The sequence below is a fragment of the Anser brachyrhynchus genome (assembly GCF_964034855.1).
Source record: "Anser brachyrhynchus genome assembly, chromosome: W".
NCBI classification, from domain to species: Eukaryota; Metazoa; Chordata; class Aves; order Anseriformes; family Anatidae; genus Anser; species Anser brachyrhynchus.
Window position 1 is genome coordinate 15,013,728 of NC_137704.1, and position 21,690 is coordinate 15,035,417.

Genomic DNA, 21,690 nt, shown 5'->3' on the forward strand with positions numbered 1-21,690 from the left:
AATGCCTTCAAAAGCAGTTTCCCAGGGGACCTTGCTGACTAGTTCCCTGAGCAGCCTGAAGTCTGCTTTCCCTATATCCAGGGCTAAAGTTTTGGTGGCAGTTTTCCTTCTGTCACCATAAATTCTAAACTCAACCACTTCATGGTCACTATGACTGAGACAGCCGCCAACTGCCACGTCCCCCACAAAGACCCTCTCTGTTCTCCAGCAACAGATCTAGGAGGGCACCTTTCCTAGTTGGCTCCCTTAGCACCTGCACCAAGAAGTTATCATCTAGGTGTTTTATGAACCTCCTGGACTTGCTCGTGTCAGCCGTGTGGTGATCCCAGCTGACGTCTGGCAAGTTGAAATCCCCCATAAGGACAAGGGGAGTTGATCTCGAGGCATCTCTTAGTTCTGCAAAGAATAATTCATCGGCATTGTTGTCCTGGCCGGGTGGTCTGTAATAAGACTCCCACAACAACATCCCCTTTATTTGTTCGTCCCTTAATCCTTACCCAGAGGCTCTCAACTTTGCCATCGCCAACTTGAAGTTCCACACAGTCCAGCCCATGCTTCACATACATTGCCACCCCGGCCACCTCGCCTACCCTGCCTGTCCCTCTTGAAGAGCCTGTAACCATCTATTGCAACACACCAGCCACAGGACTCATCCCACCAGGTTTCGCTTATGCCAATGATGTCGTAGCTGTGGGACTGGGCCAAGACTTCTAGCTCATCCATTTTATTCCTCATACTGCGTGCATTTGTGTAGAAGCACTTCAAATGCGCCTCCCTACACGCAGCACCTTGTGTACCTGACCGAAGGGCCTCACTAGCACACAGTCCCTCTGATTCTAGTACACCATCCCTTAGCTCATCACCGGCGTGCCTGGTTTTATCCCCTTCCCCCTTCGACTCTAGTTTAAAGCCCTATCTATCAGCCCTGCCAACTCCTGAGCAAAAATCCTTACCCCTCTCTGAGAGAGGCGCATCCCATCTGGTGCCAGCAGGCCCGGTGTCGTGTAGACCTTCCTGTGATCAAAAAACCTGAAATTCTGCCGGTTGCACCAGTCCCGAAGCCACGTGTTAATGTGATGAGTCTGCTTGTCAGCATCGATCCCCCCTATCAGAAGGACAGAGGCAAACACAACCTGTGCCCGATCCTTTAAGTAGTCGCCCCAAAGCCCTAAAGTCCCTTTTGATCGCTCTCGGACTTCTTGTTGCTACCTCGTCATTACCAGCCTGAAAGACCAGTAGCGGGTAGTAGTTGGTGGACCATACCAGGTGCTTGACTTTCTTAGCGAAATCTCTCACCTGAGCCCCAGGGAGGCAGCAGACTTCCCTGTGGGTAGGGTCCGGTCGGCATATTGGGCCCTCTGTCCCTTTCAAAAGGGAGTCCCCCATGACAATAACCCTTCTTTCTTTTTTGACAGTTGATGTAGCAATGCGGGGGGTAGGTTGCCTTGCCTTAGGCATCCTCTCCAACTGGGACGGGCTTTCGTCTACTTCGTTGTTCTGACTGTCGTGTTCTAGAGCCTCATACCTGTTATATAAGGGTAGATGGGAAGGTGAGGTGGGCAGGGACAGGGCTCGCCTACCACCCCAAACAGGAACCTGCCTCCATTCCCCCCCTTGGCCTAGGTCTCCTCTTACTGCCTGGCGGGATGAGGGAACTTTTGTCTTCTGCGTAGCAGGAGACATTTGTGCTATGGAAGGCTCGTGAGTCTGTCTCAGAGAGGGTAGAGTACACCTCCACCAGTCAATTTCCCTCTCTGACTCCCTGATGCTCCTGAGCCTGCTCACCTCCTCCCGAAGCTCCGCTACCTGGCTGAGCAGCTCTTCAACCTGGGCACACCTCCCACAGGCATACCCCTCGCTGCTGCTGTCAGATACCGACAGAAGACTCGGGCACACCCTGCAGCCCAAGACCTGGACGGCTGCATGTTTCCCCGAGCCCTCCATCTGAGTAGCCACATCGGTGACTGTGGCTGGAGAGGCCGCAACAGATGCGGAGGCCATGGTTTTCTGCCTGGTGGATACCTTGACCAGGTTCCTCGTAGGCAGGCTACAAGTACCGAAGGGAAAGACCGCTGCAAAAGAGCAGCGAGGGGCCCTCCCTGCTCGCCCTGCCTGCATGAACTGCCACGCAAACTGCCGTGCCCCGCCCTTCTGATGCGCCACGCCCTGTTTGCCCTCCCTGTTTGCCGTGGTCCTGGTCGCTCGCGCTCCCTAGGGGCTGCCTTTGAACGGCCGGGGCGGGGGCGCTGCTGGCTCCGCCTATGCCTCTCAGCCTCCCTCGCGAGGGCTGCCGGGTCCTGGCGGCTCCCTCGGCTGCTTCCAGTGGCCTCGATGCCGCAAAAAAAAAGCCTTGCCTGTCTCGATCCCCTTCTCCGCTGCAGTATGTGTCTGCCCCGGAGCCGATCGCCTCGGCAAGGGGTAACAGCTTTAAACTAAAAGAGTGGAGATTTAGGTTAGATGTGAGGAAGACATTCTTTTCTCTTTGGGTGGTGAGGCACTGGAACAGGTTGCCCAGAGAAGTTGTGGATGCCCCATCCTTGGAAGTGTTCAAGGCCAGGTTGGATGGGGCTTTGAGCAACCTGGTCTAGTGGGAGGTATACCTTCCTATGGCAGGGGGGTTGGAACTGAATGATCCTTAAGGTTCCTTGCACCCCAAACCATTCTCTAATTCTATGATCTTGCCACGATGCGGCAGCCCAGATGGGTTTCACAGAATCACAGAATGGTTGGTGTTGAAAGGGACGTTTGATTTTCCCAGAGACTGGTGTATGAAATGGGATGTGATATACCCACTCGATGCAGTGTTCTTTGGCCCAGATGTCTATGAGTTTTTTTAGGAAATGAGTCCTGTTGTCTGATTCAATTCTTTTTGGGGTGCCATGTCACCATAAGATTTGCTTTTCAAGGTCTGGGATAGTGTTTTGGGCAGTGGCATAGGATATATTTACAGCCATCTGATGATTGTTTCCACCATTGTAAGTCCATGGTGCTTGCCTTGGCGGGTTTTTGGGTGTGTGATATAATCAGTCTGCCAGGCCTCCTCTCCATATTTATATTTCAGCCATCGTCTACCATACCATAGAGACTTTAACCGCTTGGCTTGCTTGACTGCAGTGCGCATTTCGCATGCATGGATAATCTGTGCAATACTGTCCACAGTCAGGTCCACCCCTTGATCACAAGCCCATCAATATGTTGCATCTCTTCCTTGATGCCCTGAGGTGTCGGTCCACTAAGCTATAAATAATTCACCCTTATGTTGCCATCCCAGATCCACCTGAGCTACTTAAAATCATAGAACAGGTTGGGTTGGAAGGGACCTTAAAGATCATCTAGTTCCAACCCCCCTGCCATGGGCAGGGATGCCACCCACTAGACCAGGTTGCCCAGGGCCTTGTCCAACTTGGTCTTGAATACCTCCAGGGATGGGGCATTCACAACTTTTCTGGGCAACCTGTTCTGGTGCCTCGCCACCCTCTGAGTGAAGAATTTCTTCCTAATCTCTAATCTAAATCTCCCCTCTTTTAGTTTAAAACCATTCCCCCTTGTCCTGTCATTATCTGCCTGAGAAAGAATTTGCTCTTCATCTTTTTTTATAAGCCCTCTTTTAGTATTGAAAAGCTGCAATGAGGACTCCCTGGAGCTTTCTCTTCTTTAGGCTAAACATCCCCAGCTCTCTCAGTCTCTCTTTATAGGAGAGAAGGATTATAGGTCAGGATTATAGGGAGGGCAGGGACAGGGGACATTATAGTGAATGCCCCCTGTCCCTGCCCTGCCTGTAATCCTGACCCATAAACTCTGTCAGCTCCTCATCCATCCCCAGGCAGAGCTCCATGCACTCCAGCTGCTTGTTGACATAGAGGACAATGCCCCTCCTCATCTCCCCTGTCTGTCCTTCCTAGAGAGCCTGTATCCTTACATGCTAACACTCCAGTTATGGGAGCTGTCCCACCATGTCTCTGTAATGCCAATGAGGTCATAGTCCTGCAGGCGTGCGTAGTCTCCAACTCCTCCCGTTTATTCCCCATGCTACCTGTGTTAGCATAGAGTTTGGCCTTCCTTTGTGCTGTTCATCAGGTGCTCTCCTGATGACCCATGACCCTTCTCCAGGCTCTGGGCATCTATAACTGACGCTGGCATCAAGCTGGGAGGAACAGCATGGATTGAGGTTCCCCTCCTCCAGCAACTCTTGTTTAAAGCCCTCCTCACCAGCTCAGCAAGCCTATGACCAAAGATGCTCTTCCCCTTCTCTGATAGGTGGACTCCATCAGCTCCCAGCAGACCAGGTTTCTCAAAGAGAGTCCCATGGTCTAAATAGATGAACCCGTCTGTGACACCAGTCCTGCATCCATCTGTTGATTTGCCAGATTCGACTGGCCCTTTCAATCCCCTTCCCTTTGACCAGGAGGTCTGATGAAAAAACTACCTGCGCTCCTGAGTCCTTTACTGCTGCTCCTAGGGCTCTGTAATTGCTCTTGACACACCTCAGACAGCTCCTGGTTGCATCACTGGTGCCTATGTGAAAGAGTAGCAGCGGATAATAGTCCTTAGGCTGTACAAGGCTTGGCAGTCTCTTGGTAACATCGCTGACATGAGCCCCTGGTAAGCAGCAGACTTCTCTCAAGAGTGGATCGTGTCGGCAGATGGGTGCCTCTGTACCTCTCAGAAGAGAGTCTCCTACTGCTATCACCCATCACCTTTTCTTAGTTGGACTAGTTGTTACGCAGGGAGCAGACCAGGCTGCCTTACTCAGCTCCACCCTCCCTGCAATGGGTCTTTCCTTTTCAGTCTGCAGAGGGGTGAAGAGGTTCTGTAAAGGCACCTCAGGCTTTGGGGGAAGACTTCCTCCTGCTGGTCCTTGTTGTTGACAGCTGCTATCCTCCACTGTTATTGATCCCCCTCCCTTCTGTGAGCATCAGTGAGGGAGTTTCGGGCTGTTTGGCCCAAAACAGTACCAGTCTCAAGACAGACCCCTGAGGGACACCACTCGTCACTGCATCCACATGGATGTAGAGCCATTGTAAGATTTTAAACCAGAAGGGATACTGGGCTGGGAGGGCTGAGGGAATATGTGTTGTGGTTTAATCTGGCAGGCAGCTAAACACCACGCAGTTTACTTTGCCCCTCCCCCAATGCAGGTTTGGGCAGAGAATGGGGGGGTGGAAAACGATGAAAAGGGTTGAGAAAAGACAGTTTAATAGCACAGAAAAAGAAGAGAAAAAAAATAATAAAAGAATATATGAAGGTAGTGATGAACAACACCACCAGCTGAGCCATGCCTAGTCTGCCAAGGAACAGAGGCTGCCCCACCAACTCCCCCAGTTTTATTGTTCAGCATGATGTCTTATGGTATGGAATATTCCCTTGGCCAGTTTGGGTCAGCTGTCCTGGTTCTATCCACTCCCAGTTTCTTAGGTGGGGTGTCCAGTCTCCTCACTGGCAGGGCGGTATGAGAAGCTGAAAAGTCCTTGAATTAGTGTAAGCACTGCTCTGCAACAACTAAAACATGAATGTATTTTCAGCATTATTCTCATTGTGAATCCACAACACAGCACCATACTATCTACTAGGAAGAAAATGAAATCTATCCCAGCTGAAACCAGGACAGTATCCCCCCCTTATTCTCTACCATTTACATCATGCTTGGGTCCTACACTTTCCACTACATCCCAATTAATCATCATCTGCTTTTCCTGTCTTTTGATATGCATACACAGATATAATTCCCTTAGAGTATGGGCCATACCTCTAGAATGTCCAGTGAGTTTGTTTACTCCCTGACTTTGGGCTCCATCTATCATCATGGTTCTTCAGGGCAGGTGAGATGGGTTGTGGTATTGGATTGCTGCACGTTGAAGCCAGTTCTAGTTACATCATCACTGCACTTGTCTGGTTCTGTAAAAATTAATTTTGCATTAATCTGGGTGACTCTTACTGTAATACCATTGATATAGCAGATAGAATCATAGAATCATTAGGGTTGGAAAAGACCTCCAAGATTATCTGGTCCAACCATCCCCCTACCACCAATATCACCCACTAAACCGTGTCCCTAAGTGCCATGCCCAACCTTTCCTTAAACACCCCCAGGGACTCCACCACCTCCCTGGGCAACCCATTCCAATGCCTGACTACTCTTTCTGAGAAGAAATGTCTCCTAATTTCCAACCTAAACCTCCCCTGGTGTAACTTGAGGCCATTTCTTCTTGTCCTATCGCTAGTTATCTGCGAGAAGAGACTGACCTCCAGCTCCCTATAACTTCCTTTCAGGTAGTTGTAGAGAGCAATAAGGTCTCCCCTGAGCTTCCTCTTCTCCAGACTAAAGAAACCCAGTTCCCTCAGCCACTCCTCATAGGACTTGTGTTCCAGGCCCTTCACCAGCTTCGTAGCCCTTCTCTGGACACATTCCAGGGCCTCGATGTCCTTCTTGTAGTGAGGGGCCCAAAAGTGAAGACAGTACTTGAGGTGCGGCCTCACCAGAGCAGAGTACAGGGGGACAATCACCTCCCTGGTCCTGCTGGCTATGCTATTCCTGATATAAACCAGGATGCCATTGGCACACTGCTTGCTCATGTTCAGGTGAGCATCGACCAACACCCCCAGGTCCCTTTCCTCTGCACAGCTTTCCAGCCACTCTGCCCCAAGCCGTTAGTGTTGCATGGAGCTGTTGTGGCCAAAGTGCAGGACCCGGCACTTAGCCATGTTGAACCTCATCCCATTGGCCTCTGCCCATCCATCCAACCTGTCCAGGTCCCTCTGTAGGGCCTTCCTACCCTCCAGCAGATCGACACTTCGCCCCAGCTTGGTGTCGCCTGCAAACTTACTGAGGGTGCACTCAATTCCCTCATCCAAATCATCAATAAAGATATTAAAGAGGATGGGCCCCAGTACCGACCTCTGGGGAACACCACTCGTAACTGGTCACCAGCTGGATTTAACTCCATTCACCACCACTCTCTGAGCCCGGCTGTCCAGCCAGTTTTTAACCCAGCAGAGGGTACCTGTCCAATCCATGGGCTTCCAGCTTCTCCAGGAGAATACTGTGGGAGACCGTGTCAAAGGCCTTGATGAAGTCTAGGTAGACTACGTCAACAGCCTTTCCCTCATCCACCAGGTGGGTCACCCAGTCATAGAAGGAGATGAGTTTGGTCAGGCAGGACTTGCCTTTCATGAACCCATGCTGACTGGGCCTGATCCCCAGGTTGTCCTGCACATGCTGCGTGATTGCATTCAAGATGACCTGTTCCATCACCTTTTCTGGAACCGGCTTCAGGCTGACAGGCCTGTAGTTCCCCAGGTCCTCCTTATGACCCTTCTTATAGATGGGCGTCCCATTAGCAAGTCTACAGTCATCTGGGACCTCTCCGGATGACCATGACCGCTGATAGATGACAGAAAGCAGCTTGGCAATCACATCCACCAACTCCCTCTGCACCCTCGGGTGGATAACAAGGTTGAACAATCTAAGTGCGATGTGCTGCACATGGGTTGGGGCAATCCCAGACATGAGAACAGACTGGGAGAAGAATTCATAGAGAGCAGTGTGGTGGTTTTACTCAGAGGGTGGTGAGGCACTGGAATAGGTTGCCCAGAGAAGTTGTGGATGCACCATCCCTGGAGGTGCTCAAGACCAGGTTACATGAGTCCCTGGGCAACCTGATCTAGTGTGTGGTGTCCCTGGCCATGGCCGGGGGTTGGACCTAGATGATCTTTGAGGTTCCTTCCAACCCAAGCCATTTTATGATGCTATGATCTATGAGTGGTTACTCCTATTTTCAGTTCCTTCAAATAAAGAATTCTTTAAAAAGCTTTGACTAATTATTTCAATTTACGGAGCATACAGTGTAGCAATGATCTTTATGTACATTTAGAAAAATATTGAAGTTATTTTGAGAGATGCTCTTTCACAATTACTACCTGATTAGCTTCTATAAAACGATTAAATAGTTTACAGCAAGTTATATCACAGAATGGTTGAGGTTGAAAGGGACCTCTAGAAGTCATCTAATCCAATACCCCTGCTCAAGCAGGGACACCTAGTGAAGGCTGCCCTGCTATGTGGGTGTGAAGCATTTTTTTTGTTTTGTTTTGTTTTGTTTCTAACAAACGGAAGTAGGTGGCTTCTGCTTTACCTCTGGTCAAGGTAATGCAGTTTCTTCTACTTTTAGGTGGGGTTTTTAAAGTAGTAGTCATTCTTCCCTGTACTAAGGTAAGTGGTTTTTAAGAACTTTTTTTCTTTGTGTGTCTGTCTGTGGATGACTTTGATCTGATACGGAACTTGCACTTTGAATATGAGGAAAAGTATCAGTCTTAATATTTGGCTATCTTCTCGTGTACCTGCCCTCTGATTGCAGAATGTGTCCAGAATAACAATACAAAGGGACTTCTCATGGAGCATGAACAAACAAATATTTTAAATTCAGTATCTATCTTAACTGAGTCTCAAATCAGGCTATACTTTGTTTTGTTTTTCAGAGTAATATAATTGAAAGTGCTTCTCCTATATTTGAGGAAGAACAAATTGCTGGTTGGATGGTGGATTAATAAGTAGTTGCCATATTACAAGAGTAAGAAGATATTTGGGGATTTGGGAAGAACTGGATTTTCACCCTAGTTCAGCAGCTTTGCTGCTCACTTAAACACAGATGAATGAAGACCCCATTTGGAAAATCACCAGGTCAGCGGTCCAGAGCTGATGCAGGTGAGGTGTTATTGAATTTGTTTTCATTGTTTGTTAATTGGTTTTTAGTAGGTAAAAAATATTCTTAATACATAAGAAAATATATAAAATAATGGCTTTATGAAGCTGTTACTGTTTCCTTATGTTTTTTTCTGCTTGTTTTTAAAGATAAGAATTATACTTTGATTATAGAAATTGTAGAATTGAAAGGTTATACACAAATTTTAATTAAGCTGTACAGACTTACATATAAGAAATTGTACTGGTTTTGGCTGGGATAGAGTTTATTTTCTTCATAGTGGCTCATATGGTGCTATATTTTGTAGTTATGACCGAAATGGTGTTGATAACGTACCAGTGTTTAAGCTATTGCTTAACAATGCTTATGCAGCATCAAGGCCTTTTCTGCTTCTCATGCTGCCCTGTCAGCAAAGGAAGCTGGGGTTGCACAAGAAGTTGGGAGGGCACACAGCCAGGACAGCTGACCCAAACTTACCAAAGAGTTATTCCATACCATCTCATGTCATGCTCAGCAATAAAATCTGTGGGAAAGAAGGAGGAAGGGGGGATGTTCAGAGTTGTGGTGTTTGTCTTCCCAGAAACTGTTACACATGATGAAGCCCTGCTTTCCTGGAAATGGCTAAACATCTACCTGCCGAAGGGAAATAGTGAATTAATTCCTTATTTTGCTTTGCTTGCAAGTGCAGCTTTTGCTGTGCCTATTAAACTGTCTATCTCAACTCACGAGTTTTCTCTTTTGATTTACCTTTGTGAATCTCTCCCCCATCCCACTATGTGTGTGGGGGGGGGAGTGAGCAAGTAGCTGTGGTGCTTAGCTCCCTACCAGGGTTAATCTACAACTGAAATGCTTGTTAGTAGTCTATAATATCAAAGGTTTAACATAACAGGAAGTTAACTAAAATTCTACAAAGGAGCTTGTGATAGGACTAGAGTAACATTTTGCTCATCCCAGAAGTGCTTGAAAATAAACAGTAATGTATTTACCATACATATTCACCACTGGAGGCCAGTAACTAGCGGAGTACCCCAGGGGTCAATACTGGGTCCAGTCCTGTTCAACGTCTTCATTAATGATCAGGACGATGGGGCAGAGTATATCCTCATCAAGTTTGCTGATGACACAGAACTAAGGAGAGTGCCTGATATGCCAGAGGGTTGTGCTGTCATCCAGAGCGACCTAGACAAGCTGGAGAAATGGGCTGACAGGAACCTCATGCAGTTCATCAAGGGGGAATGCAAAGTCCTGCACCTGGGGAGGAACAACCAGTACATGCTGGGGGAGGGGTGTGTTACCCAGCTGGAAAGCAGCCTGGCAGAAAAGGACCTGGGGGTCCTAGTGGACACCAAGTTGAACATGAGACAGCAACATGCCCTTGCCGCAAAGAAGGCTAACGGTAGCATGGTCTGCGTGAGGCAAAGTATGGCCAGCGGGTCAACAGAGGTGATCCTTCCCCTCTCCTCAGCACTGATGAGGCCACACCTGGAGCCCTGTGCCCAGTTCTGGGCCCCCCAGACATGGACATCCTGGAGGGAGTCCAGTGTAGGGCCATGAGGATGAATAATGGACTGGAGCATCCCTCCTATGAGAGGCCGAGAGAGCTGGGACTGATCAGTCTGGAGAAGAAGAGGCTCAGGGGGTGAGGGTAATCTCATCAATGTGTATAAATACCTGAAGGGAGGGTGCAAAGAGCCAGGCTCTTTTCATTGGTTCCCCCATGCCAGGACAAGAGGCAATGGGCACCAACTGGGACATAGGAGGTTTCGTCTGAACATCAGGAAGCGCTTCTTTACTGTGTGGGTGACTGAGCACTAGAACAGGTTTCCTACAGAGGTTGTGGAGTCTTCCTCCTTGGAGATCTTAGATCTTCAAAAGCCATCTGGACATGGTCCAGGGCAGCCTTCACTAGGTGTCCCTGCTTGAGCAGGGGTATTGGATTAGATGACTTCTAGAGGTCCCTTTCAACCTCAACCATTCTGTGATATAACTCACTGTAAACTATTTAATCGTTTTATAGAAGCTAATCAGGTAGTAATTGTGAAAGAGCATCTCTCAAAATAACTTCAATATTTTTCTAAATGTACATAAAGATCATTGCTAGGAGAGGTGCTCCAGCCCTGTGATCATCTTTGTGGCCCTCCTCTGGACCCACTCTAACAGATCAACATCCTTCTTGTGCTGGGGGCTCCAGACCTGGATGCAGTACTCCAAGTGGGTCTTCACAAGGGCAGAGTAGAGGGGGACAATCACCTCCCTTGACCTGCTGGCCACTCCTCTTTTGATTCAGCCCAGGATGCAGTTAGCCTTCTGGGCTGAAGGCACACACTGCTCATGTCAAGCTTTTCATCCATCAGAACCCCCAAGTCCTTCTCTGCAGGGCTGCTCTCAATGAATTCTTCTCCCAGTCTGTTCTCATGTCTGGGATTGCCCTGACCAAGGTGCAGCACCCTGTACCTGGACTTGTTGAACCTCATTAGGTTCACATGGGCCCACTTCTCAAGCTTTTCTAGGTCCCTTTGGATGGCATCCCTTCCTTCTGGTGTATCAACTGCACTGCTCAGCTTGGTGTCATCTGCAAACTTGAGACATTGCCATTGACCACCACTCTCTGGGTGCAACCTTCAGGCCACCTCCTTATCCACTGAATGGTCCACCCATCAAATCCATCTCTCTCCAATTTGGAGACCAGGATGTTATGTGGGACCGTGTCAAAGGCCTTGCAGAAGTCCAGGTAGATGACATCAGTCGGTCTTCCCTTGTCAACTGATGCAGTCACTCCATTGTAGAAAGCCACTGGATTGGTCAGACATGCTTTGCCCTTGGTGAAGCCATGCTGGCTGTCTCGGATCACCTCTTTGTCCTGCATGTGCCTTGACATTGCTTCCAGGAGGATCTGTTCCATGATCTTGCCAGGCACAGAGGTGAGGCTCACAGGTCTGTAGTTCCCCAGGTCCTCCTTTCTAGCCTTTTTAAAAATGGGAGTGATGTTTCCCTTTTTCCAGTCACCAGGGACTTCTCTTGACTGCCAGGACTTTTCCAATATGATGGAGAGAGGCTTGCCAACTCTATCAGCCATTTCCTTCAGGACCCTGGGATGCATGTCATCAGGTCCTATAGACTTGTAGTTGTTTAGTTTCATCAGGAGGTCTTGAAACTGCTCTTCATTCAGTCCTTTATGACTTGTTAAATGTAGTGGGTTTACGTGGCAAGGTCTTGGTAGTGGGGGGCTGCAGGGTGGTTTCTGTGAGAAGAATCCAGAAGCTGCCCCATGTTAGATAAGGGCCAATTTCAGCCGGCTTCAAAGGGACCCACTGCTGCCCAGAGCCGAGCCAATGAGCGATGCAGTTTGCACTTTTGTGAGAGCATTTTTAAGAAAGGGAAAAAACCTGCTGCAACAACAGCAGCTGGGAGAATGAGGAGTGAGAAACAGCCCTGCAGACACCAAGGTCAGTGAAGAAGGAGGGGGGAGGAGGTGTTCCAGGCGCCGGAGCTGAAGTTCCCTTGGCCTGTGGAGCAGGTTGTCCCCCTGCAGCCCGTGGTGTACCACGGTGGAGCAGGTTTCCACGCTGCAGCCCATGGAGAAGCCCACAGTGGAGCAGGTGGATCCGACTTGAAGGAGGCTACAGCCTGTGGAGGACCCCCACTGGAGCAGACTCCAGGCCCGACCTGTAGCCCATGGAGAGGAGCCCATAGGGGAGCAGGTGATATGACAGAAGCTGCCGCCCGTGGGGGACCCATGTTGGAGCAGTTTGCTCCTGAGGGATGGACCCTGTATTACAGACCCATATTTGGAGCATTACTTGAAGAGCTGCTGCCTATAGGAAGCCCACGCAGGATCAGTTCAGGAAAGATTGCATCCCGTGGGAAGGGCCCCACGTTGTGGGGTCCCCAAAGTGCTATAGACTGACTGCAACCTTCATTCCGCCATTCCCCTGCGCCGCTCGGGAGGAGGACGTAGAAGAGGGTGGATGGGGGGAAGATGTTTTTAGTTTGTTTTCGTTGTTTCTCACTTCTCCAGATTGTTAGTAATAGATAATAAATTTCTGTAATCTTCCTGTGGTGAGTCTGTTTTGCCTGTGATGATAAATGCTGAGTGATCTCCCTGTCCTTATCTCAACCCTTGAGCCCTTTCCATCATATTTTCTCCCCCTTTCCCTTTGAGGAGGGGGAGTGAGAGAGCGGTTGTGGTGGAGCTCAGCTGCCCACCTGAGTATAACTACCACATTGGAATAATTTGAAGTTTTGTAGCTCAATAGACTAATGAATCTCTATACGTTTTTTGTGCTCTGTAGTGAGGATTATCAGCATGGCACAGCAAAAGCATCAACTTACCAGTCAAGAATAGTTCTGTATGCTAGTATTTAGTCTTTTATAAACTAAGCAAAACTGTGCTTTTTCTGTGCATTCTTTTTGGACTAGTGTGCAGGAAAGGGTCTAGAAATTAGAAATTCTCATTTAAGAATTCTGCAGTCCAGCTTTTTGGGGATTAAAATGTTAAAAATGAATGCTGTTCATTCATTCCACTGTTTAATTATTTGCTTTTTAGTTGAACTTTTGAGAGTAATATAATTTACTTTGTAGTTGTTTTTCTCTCTTCTGGAATTACTTCACGTTCTTTGGCAGAGGGGGAATGCCCTTCCTATTTTGTACCACAGCAAAATTCACTACTGACCTGCACAGTGGAAAACTTTGTAGACAAATGGTGCAGCACATTATCTAACCCTGACCATCGTTTATTGGTGCTTTCTGAAAAATCTCATGAAACCAAATCAGTTTCATATGAAATTAGGAAAGCTCAACTACTTTTTAAAATACCCACTGCCACCTGTGGGGGACCCAGGTTGGAGCAGTTCTTGAAGAGCTGCTGTCTGTGGGAAGCCCATGTAGGATCAGTTCCGGAAGGACTGCATCCCATGGGAGGGACCCCACATTGGAGCAGGGGAAGAGAGTGACAGAGAAGGAGTGGCAGAGATGAAGCCTTATGGACTGACTGCAATCCTCGTTCCCCATTCCCCTGCACTGCTCGGGAGGAGGAGGTAGAAGATAGTTTGATTTTAGTTTCTTGCTGTTCTAGTCTGCTAGTGATAGGCAATAAATTATATTAATCTTCCTATGTTGTCTGTTTTGCCCATGATAATAATTGTTGCGTGATCTCCCTGTCCTTATCTCAACCCTTGAGCCCTTTTCATCATATTTTCTGCCCCTTTTCCTTTGAGGAGGGGGAGTGAGAGAGCGGTTGTGGTGGAGTTCAGGTGCCCAGCAGAGTAAAACCATCAGAGTCCTCCTTCTTGATACCGCCAGAATATTTGTGGGAGGAGAATTTCTTTTGTAAGAGAAAAGAAAGGAAAGCAGGCTTTGACACGGTACTTAATATCAGTATGGTTGCCTTCTAAGCATTAGCTGGGTACTGTGAGAGTTCAAAGAATTTAGACATTAGGTTTGTAAAGGTAACTTTTAGAATAATTTTGTCTAATAATCTGTAACATACAATGAACAAGAACATTACAGCAGATTTGAGGTGTCATAATGTGGATTTTATGTAGAGAGTGAATTTTTTGACTGAAACTAGGTAATTTTACTTTACATGTTGAATAGAAAATTTCATTATTTGTCCTCTTGGCTTAAAAAATAACAAACCAGACTTATTTTAGATGGTCACACTTTCCATTGCTATGTCATTATAGTTTATCCTATAATTTGCACCTTCATTTTGTTCCATGAAAAATCATAATTGACACTCAGATTTCTTTAGATGCCTTTTTTGCTTTTTAATATCTATACACAACAGTTAATATTTAGACCTTTACTTTTTTCTTTATGAGGTTTGTTTAATTGTAACTGAGGAGTCCTTAATTTACACTCCTGGCTGATTAATATATCACTGTCTTTTTGATACACGCCTCCAAGTCATACACATTTGTTCACTCTCAACTCTTGACATAGTCTTTGCCTAGGCTTGGGTGCCACCAGCTTCCAACCTCTGGATATATGTTCTTGAAGAAGACAATTTCTGACCTTCTTGCTGTGGTTGCTCCTTCTTCTGATCATATTTCATAGGCTGTGGGTAGTTGGCCTTTATTGATTTTTGAAAAAAAAATTATGCAATGATGGAATTATCTGCTGTATGTTTCTTAATTATGGATGTATATTAGGAAGGAGTGTACCAGGTAGCCATCATTAGGAGACGGAACAGCCCACTCTATAATGTTGTGGAGGGGTTTGATGGGGTGGTGTTTTAAGCACAGTATAGCTAACATGTCAAAAAGAAATGATTGTCTCACTCTATTTTGCATTGGTGTGGCCTCACCTAGAGTACTGTGTGCAGTTTTGGGCGTCACAATATAAGAAGGATAAAAAATATTAAAATGTGTCCAAAGGAGGGCAACAGAAATGTTGAAAGGACCTTTCTCAAAAGGAACTATTAAAAAAAAATCTGGTTGAGAAAACCTATCAAAAGCAAAACTAGGTCAAGTGACAGGGAGCTGGAATTAGAAATCCAAATTGGAAAGTAGTTTAAGTGATAACTCCCTTCTTTTAGAAGGAGATTTTAGTTACATACCAGTGAAGGGATGTTGTTCCTCAATTGTACGTTAATAAATTTGTTAGGGAAGAACTACTTCAAGTCCAGAAATTTGTCACTAAATCTCACCTATTCTATACATTAGAATTAATTGTGTCAGTGATGTTTGTGAACTTTTATAGACTTTTAAAGTGTTTGCGTTTGGGGTTTTGTTTCTTGGTTCTAATTGGGACTGTTAAGGATTTATCCTACTGGTGCTGAGATTTTCAGTTGAAAGCAAATACTTCAAGTGATTACTGGATTGACAGTATAATGGATTTGAAAATTATTAATGACATTAACAATGGGGGGAGTATATTTTCTAACTTGCATATTGTTAAAACAACAATAACAGAAAATCTTGTATGTTAATGGTAAATAACTTTTAAACAAGATTTCTGTGTTTTTAAAGAATCGTTGATGCAAGTATCGTTTCATATATTTTGATGCTTCTCATTAATTTCCTTTTTTAAAGATTGTGGCCATGTCCCAGAAACTACATGAGCAGATAATTATTTTCATGAGAATTATATACTTTCACTAGAAAATAATTTGATAAAAATCTTGTCTATAAAATTGTCATAATTTAAGAGAATATATATAAAGTTGGTATATTTTCTCCTATTCATTTTCCCTCCTAAATAAAGATATGGTAAAAGCATGCAAATCACTTACCTACTTCATTTATATTTCATCTGTAGATCATGTAAAATTGTAAAATCATGGGACTCTAGATGACTTTGGCAATCATGCTCAGGCTGCAAAAAATCTGTAGGTATAGATGATCCAGTGATTGTGTCAGCTGTTCATATGGCCTAACATGATTACTGTTACTGAATTAAATGCTTTACCAAAGCTTTTTGCAATTGAGTTTGGTTTCATTCAATAGTAAAGACTTAGATGCAGTGACTGCTTTGAAAAGGCTAGTTTTTCTCTGTTCTGTCTTCCTGCTTACAAAGGTAAAGGCTTTTATTTGCTATCAAGTAGGTGTAAGAGGAGAAAAATACATTTAATTAAAATATCCAGATTTTTGAAGTCTGCCTCTACTGGGAAACAGACAATAATTCCATCTTGAGAAATAAAGGATAACACCGAAGATGGAAAAATGAAGGAAAACCAAACTTGTTTCTTATTTATTTATAACAGTAGAGTGCATGCCTGCAGCCTCAGTAATTTTGTTAAAATATAGAGCAGCTTTCTGGGATATAATTTGAGTAGCCACTCCATGCATGGCATTGTATCTGTGCTTCTAATTATTGCATGGCACTTTCCAATAATAGGTGAATCCAGATTTTTTTTCATTAACATAATCTAATATAATTGTAAGTTAAGTTGTGATTATTCTTGTGTTTACATTTATATTTGGCCTTTTTGAGTATACTGATTAATTGTTTCATGCTGTAGAAATGTAAGATATGGTCCTTTACAGTCCTTCCTAGTTGTTATCGGTATTGTCCTTGTGAATTAAGAAAAGAGATCCCACTCCTAGATGCAACTTGCTTAAAATTATGGTGAAATCTTTTGGCAGAGTTGGGAATTTATTTTACTGCTCTACTCCTGGTCTTCTTTCACAAACTCTTTAAGTTCACATTGGGCAATTTTAGGTGTGAATAAACACGTCTGTGGAATTCTTAGGTCCCTCAAAGTAATTTTAAAAGAGCCCATAAGCCCAAAGTAATTTTAAAAGATCAAGAATAATTCTTATGTGATTATATGGTGTTTCTGTAGCAGATTTTAAAATGTCCAGCTTTTGCTGCCTCTCATAAAGACAGCGGATATTCTGAGAAATAAGATGCTGAGGTGTGTTTTGAAGAGCCCATCTAATTTTGATGGACTGGATGGAGATTGCCATCTGATATGACAAAACTAAAAATATTGCTAGTAGCTTTCTCTTATCCTTCTTCCTATTCTCTTCTCCTCCTCCCCCCCCCCCCAGTTGAAACATGTATAGTCTCTTTAGTGTCCACATCCTCAAAGGATGTTTATTTTACTTCTGTCTTGTCTTACCCTTTTTCTTTCTCTGTGAGAGTAAGGTAGAAGCATTTAGAAACATGGCTCATAGTTTTGTTGTTGAATTTAATGGTCTATTTTAAGGCTCCATCAGGCAAAATTAATTCAGGCTCAAAAAACACAGACCAACTGACAAGTAAGTGCTTTTGTTCTTGACTGGGAGTTAGAGTTCGTACTGACTTTTTATTATGAAAAATATTTATTTTTGTAGTCATAAGAGATTGAGACATAAACATTTTCTCTTTCTTCAGATCTATCAAATTTTGAGTCTTGCTGTTTATTACAAACAAGCATAAAACAAATACAATCACTATTTGTGGGGTGTCTTTTTGTTGTTTTTTCTTGTTGTGTGGCACTCCCCCCATACAACTTAGTTGTATAGAGTTTATTTTGAATGTTGTCTAAAACATGGAATTTAATGGAGTGTTCTAGTTAGAACAATAGCATTTGTCATTCCATAGTCAGAAGAAGGTAAAGGATGTGAACTTAAATCCGTTCAATGACATTCATGTTATATAGAATTGGATAACTCTCCATTATTAGGTCTTTTGGGTTTCTAGTCAGACTTTTTGTGATATCTTTTTTTTTTTTAATTTTAATTTCTAGCTAATAGTTCTTATAAACAGCCCTTATAAAGGGAAGTTCTATTTACTTGGTCTTTTAATAGTCAAAAATTGCAAATAGGATCTTTACTGTAGCTATTAGCATAGAGGGCCTAATTTCTGAAAACTTAAAATTCTACCTGCCATTAAAACTGGAGATACATCTTTCCATGGATTCAGTACAAGCTTGAGTGTTGGAAACATAAAGTGTAGTCTTATTTTAATTCTGCCATTTCTGTCACATGATTTACATCCTCTTTATTTCTCCATCAGAAAATCCAAAGATTAAAATATTTATGAAAACTTTTAAGGTTAATGGCATTTTCAGTTCTTGACTCATGTGACATTACTAGTAATATGAAAGTTAATTTTCAAAATACATATGCTCAAGCTATGCTTGGAACATGTACATAATGTTAAAGAATTTGTTTATTTGGATCTGTAGAGAAACTCAATTAAGTATTTCTCCATAGGTGTGAATTTAAGCATCCGTAGATGAAATTCTGAACATGTTTCTACATATACATGAGGTGTTTTTATTATTATTATTATTACTATTATTGACAGACATTGAAGTTATGTATGTGTCAAAGTCCAACACTCTTTGACTGGGTTCTTTTAGATATTCCATATGTAGAGAGCTTAATGTTTAATACCAACTGTTGTCGTTTAACCCCAGTAGGCAGCTAAGCATCACACAGCTGCTTGCTCCCTTCCACCCCTTCCCCAGTTGGATGAGGGGAAGAGAATCAGAAGGTCAAAATTGAGAAAACTTGTGGGTTAAGATAAAGACAGTTTAATAAGGAAAAAACAAACAAACAAAAACCACAAAGGAACAAAAAAACAAGTGATGCAAAATGCAATTGTTCATCACCAGCTGACCAATGCCCAGCCAGACCCCAGACAATGGCAGCACCCCCCTGGCCAACTCCCCCCAGTTTTATTGTTGAGCATGACATCATATGGTATGGAATATCCATTTGGCCAGTTTGGGTCAGTTGTCCTGGCTGTGTCCCTCCCAGCTTCTTGTGCATCCATCCCTAGCCTACTTGCTGGCAGGGCAATGTGAGTAACAGAAAAGACCTTGACTCAGTGTAAGCACTGCTTAGCATCAGTGTGTTAACACTATTTTCATTACAAATTCAAAACAGTACCAAATGAGCTACTAGGAAGAAAATTAACTCTATCCCAACCAAACCAGCACACCAACTTTACTTTTTTGAAGTTATTTGACACTACACGGGACTTTGATTTAGCAGAATGAAATAGCAGTTTACTTCGATCACAATACAAATAAAAATTATGCTTAGCAGAGTATAGTAGTTGCAATATACAGTTGAATCATAATACAAATGTGATTCTTGTTGCTGGTCTTCATCATGACTCTGGCTGTCCCCAGTTGCTAGGAAGGAATACATGGGTTGAAACTGGCTTAAGCCTGTTGCTCTCTTCAAAGTTCTTTCTGTTTTTTGTACAGTTTTTATACTGTATGTTCTATACTGAGTTTTTTATACTCAGTTTGGCTGAGCCACATATAACCCTACCCATTCTGGTCTGGCTAACTCTGGAAGATATGTATTTGCACGTATTTATTTATTTTAATTAAGCCAGGGACAGTTACACAGCCAATTGATTCCCTCAACTATTGTAGCCATTTATCTAGAACAAAGACTATCTCCTATCCCTTTTGTGTTTTCAGTTTTTTAAAACACTTGTGGTCAGTCACTCTCTACTTCTTTACTTAGGCAATGAATATGTACTCATGAAGTTATCCCCTCAGAGCCTTCTTCCATTCTAGGAGTTCATTGATCAATCACAACATGAAGTGTTTAAGTTTTTTACATTTTGACTTCAAAAAGAGAACTTTTCTGTAAGATGCCTTTTTGGCATTGTGTATAAACACATTTTATTTTTCAATAATTCCATTATTTATATTGTAGGTCATGCGGGAGTCTCTGCCAGCATGATGAAGAAAAGAACTTCCCACAAGTAAGTTGCTAATATTTTTACTAAAGAATAGTTCTCAATAACTGGAATTTCCATTCTAGAAATATATCTGTATTGTTCCAGTCACTTTGCTCTTGAAAATCATGTGGAGTAGTATTCAGCCAGTGTATGTGTGTAGAGTCAGACTTTAATTCTTTTGGGAGGGAGGTGGGAAAGAATGCACCATTGGTGGAGTTCTAAATATCGTTTTGAATGTTACTCTGAGAGAAATTATCCTGTGAATGCAATTTTTTAATTTACTCTGGAATTCAGAGGCAAGAGGTTGCAAGCCAGAAATTGAGTACATGTACTCTAGGATTTGTTACAGCTTTAGTTTTTGAAAAGGATTTTTCACTTTTTTTTTTTAAATAAAGAACAAACTGAAGCACTTCTTATAGAAGGCTGCTATTTGTGTGTGAAGGATACTTGCTTATCCTATACATTCATGGCACGTATTATTCTCTCTACTACATTTTGAAATAGTAGCAGCTAAATTATGAGTATGAGAAGACAGAGGTAATAGCTTGGACATGTTTGACATTAGTGTCTAACAGCTAGATGTTGCAACTGGCTGAATGTCTAGTTGGAGAACTCTAAACATAAGCTGGGGAAGGGTGAAATATTAATATACTGCTACTTATATTTTAATTATGAATTACTATAGTGGTGCTATATGACATGCATCAATACAAAGCAATTTGTCTGGCAGGAATATCTTCTATGATTAACATATTTGAATTAATATTAAGTGTTTCCCAGACACGACACATGATGCTCTGCTCTAATCCCTTTCACCAACTCTTCACTATTCACTCTTGTCTATCTCTTTACAAGGCAAAGATAAACATTTATTTGTTTAGAGACAGGTAGAGTTGGTTAAAACTTAATTTCTCTTGTTCTTTTTCAACCGCTCAGAGAAAGGAGTGTATGATGGGAAGACTATCAGAGGTGGGTTGCCTTTTGTACTTGAGGGTGGCTAGATTTGTCTTTATTGTTCTGTTGATATACGCTTATTCAAATAGCTAAATAGGTTGTATATTTGTTAGCATAAAGGCTTTTATGGGGCATATTAATTTGTGATCCTATGTCACATGATTTTGAGGCATTTAACTTAAGCACCCAACTGAGTTTTATGTTAATTTAGCCTAGTCTAACTGTTTTAGAATTGTTTGGTAAAGGTTTTATTTTGTACCAAACCAAGATGACTTTTTGTGTGCTGCTCACTGACTTCTCTGAGAATGAGAGACTAGTATAGAGTTGTTTATATTTGATATTCATTACTTTCATTTTTGAAATGAATAGGTAACAGTAAGTAGTGCTGTAGACATGTTTATACTAAACAAGTGGGATATGAATGCCTATGTAAAAATGTATGCTGATGCTACTCTGAGCTGTTATAGCCAACCATGAATTAGTAATGCATACTTTATAGTTGATTTAGTTATGATGACTCTTACATTCCTCATTTAAAGGAAAAAGAGGAACAAGTCTACTGGCATTTGAAGGCCATAGGGCCTTCAAAAACTTCTAAACTAGGTTCAGAAAGTCCATGGGGAAGGGAGGAGCCAAGTGGATGGAACAGGGGAACTCAGGAAGTGATAAAATGAGCTGTGTGGATTAGCTTTCTGAACTCTTCTTAACTAATGTTAGTTAACCATTGACCCTTTTACTGACTCTTTTGGAAGGGGTTCCCATGGTTATAGGTCAGCTGCAAAAGAGCAGTTCTTATGTGCGCTCTGTCAGTGTCAATAGGTAGTGATGAATATGAAGCTGACCCTATTGTCAGATCAGTCAGTAGTCTCTTAGCTTTTATCCTTTCAACTACCACTGAATT

At 43.5% G+C, this 21,690-nt stretch overlaps 1 protein-coding gene across 9 annotated transcripts in view; it reads left to right on the forward strand.

Moving 5' to 3' along the window:
- LOC308184791 (spindlin-Z) overlaps window positions 1–21,690 on the forward strand; it is a 57,145-nt gene that overhangs the window by 17,824 nt on the left and 17,631 nt on the right. For 6 of the 9 annotated variants that reach the window (XM_080572350.1, XM_080572348.1, XM_080572356.1 and 3 more), the window contains 2 exons: window positions 8,476–8,701; window positions 19,811–19,859. In XM_080572350.1, the coding sequence (XP_080428476.1) occupies window positions 8,650–8,701; window positions 19,811–19,859 (101 nt within the window). In that variant the 5' untranslated portion in view covers window positions 8,476–8,649. Of the gene's footprint in view, window positions 1–5,800; window positions 5,820–8,190; window positions 8,210–8,475; window positions 8,702–19,810; window positions 19,860–21,690 lie in introns of those variants that run through there. The other 3 variants (XM_080572352.1, XM_080572351.1, XM_080572349.1) reach the window with 3 other exon arrangements.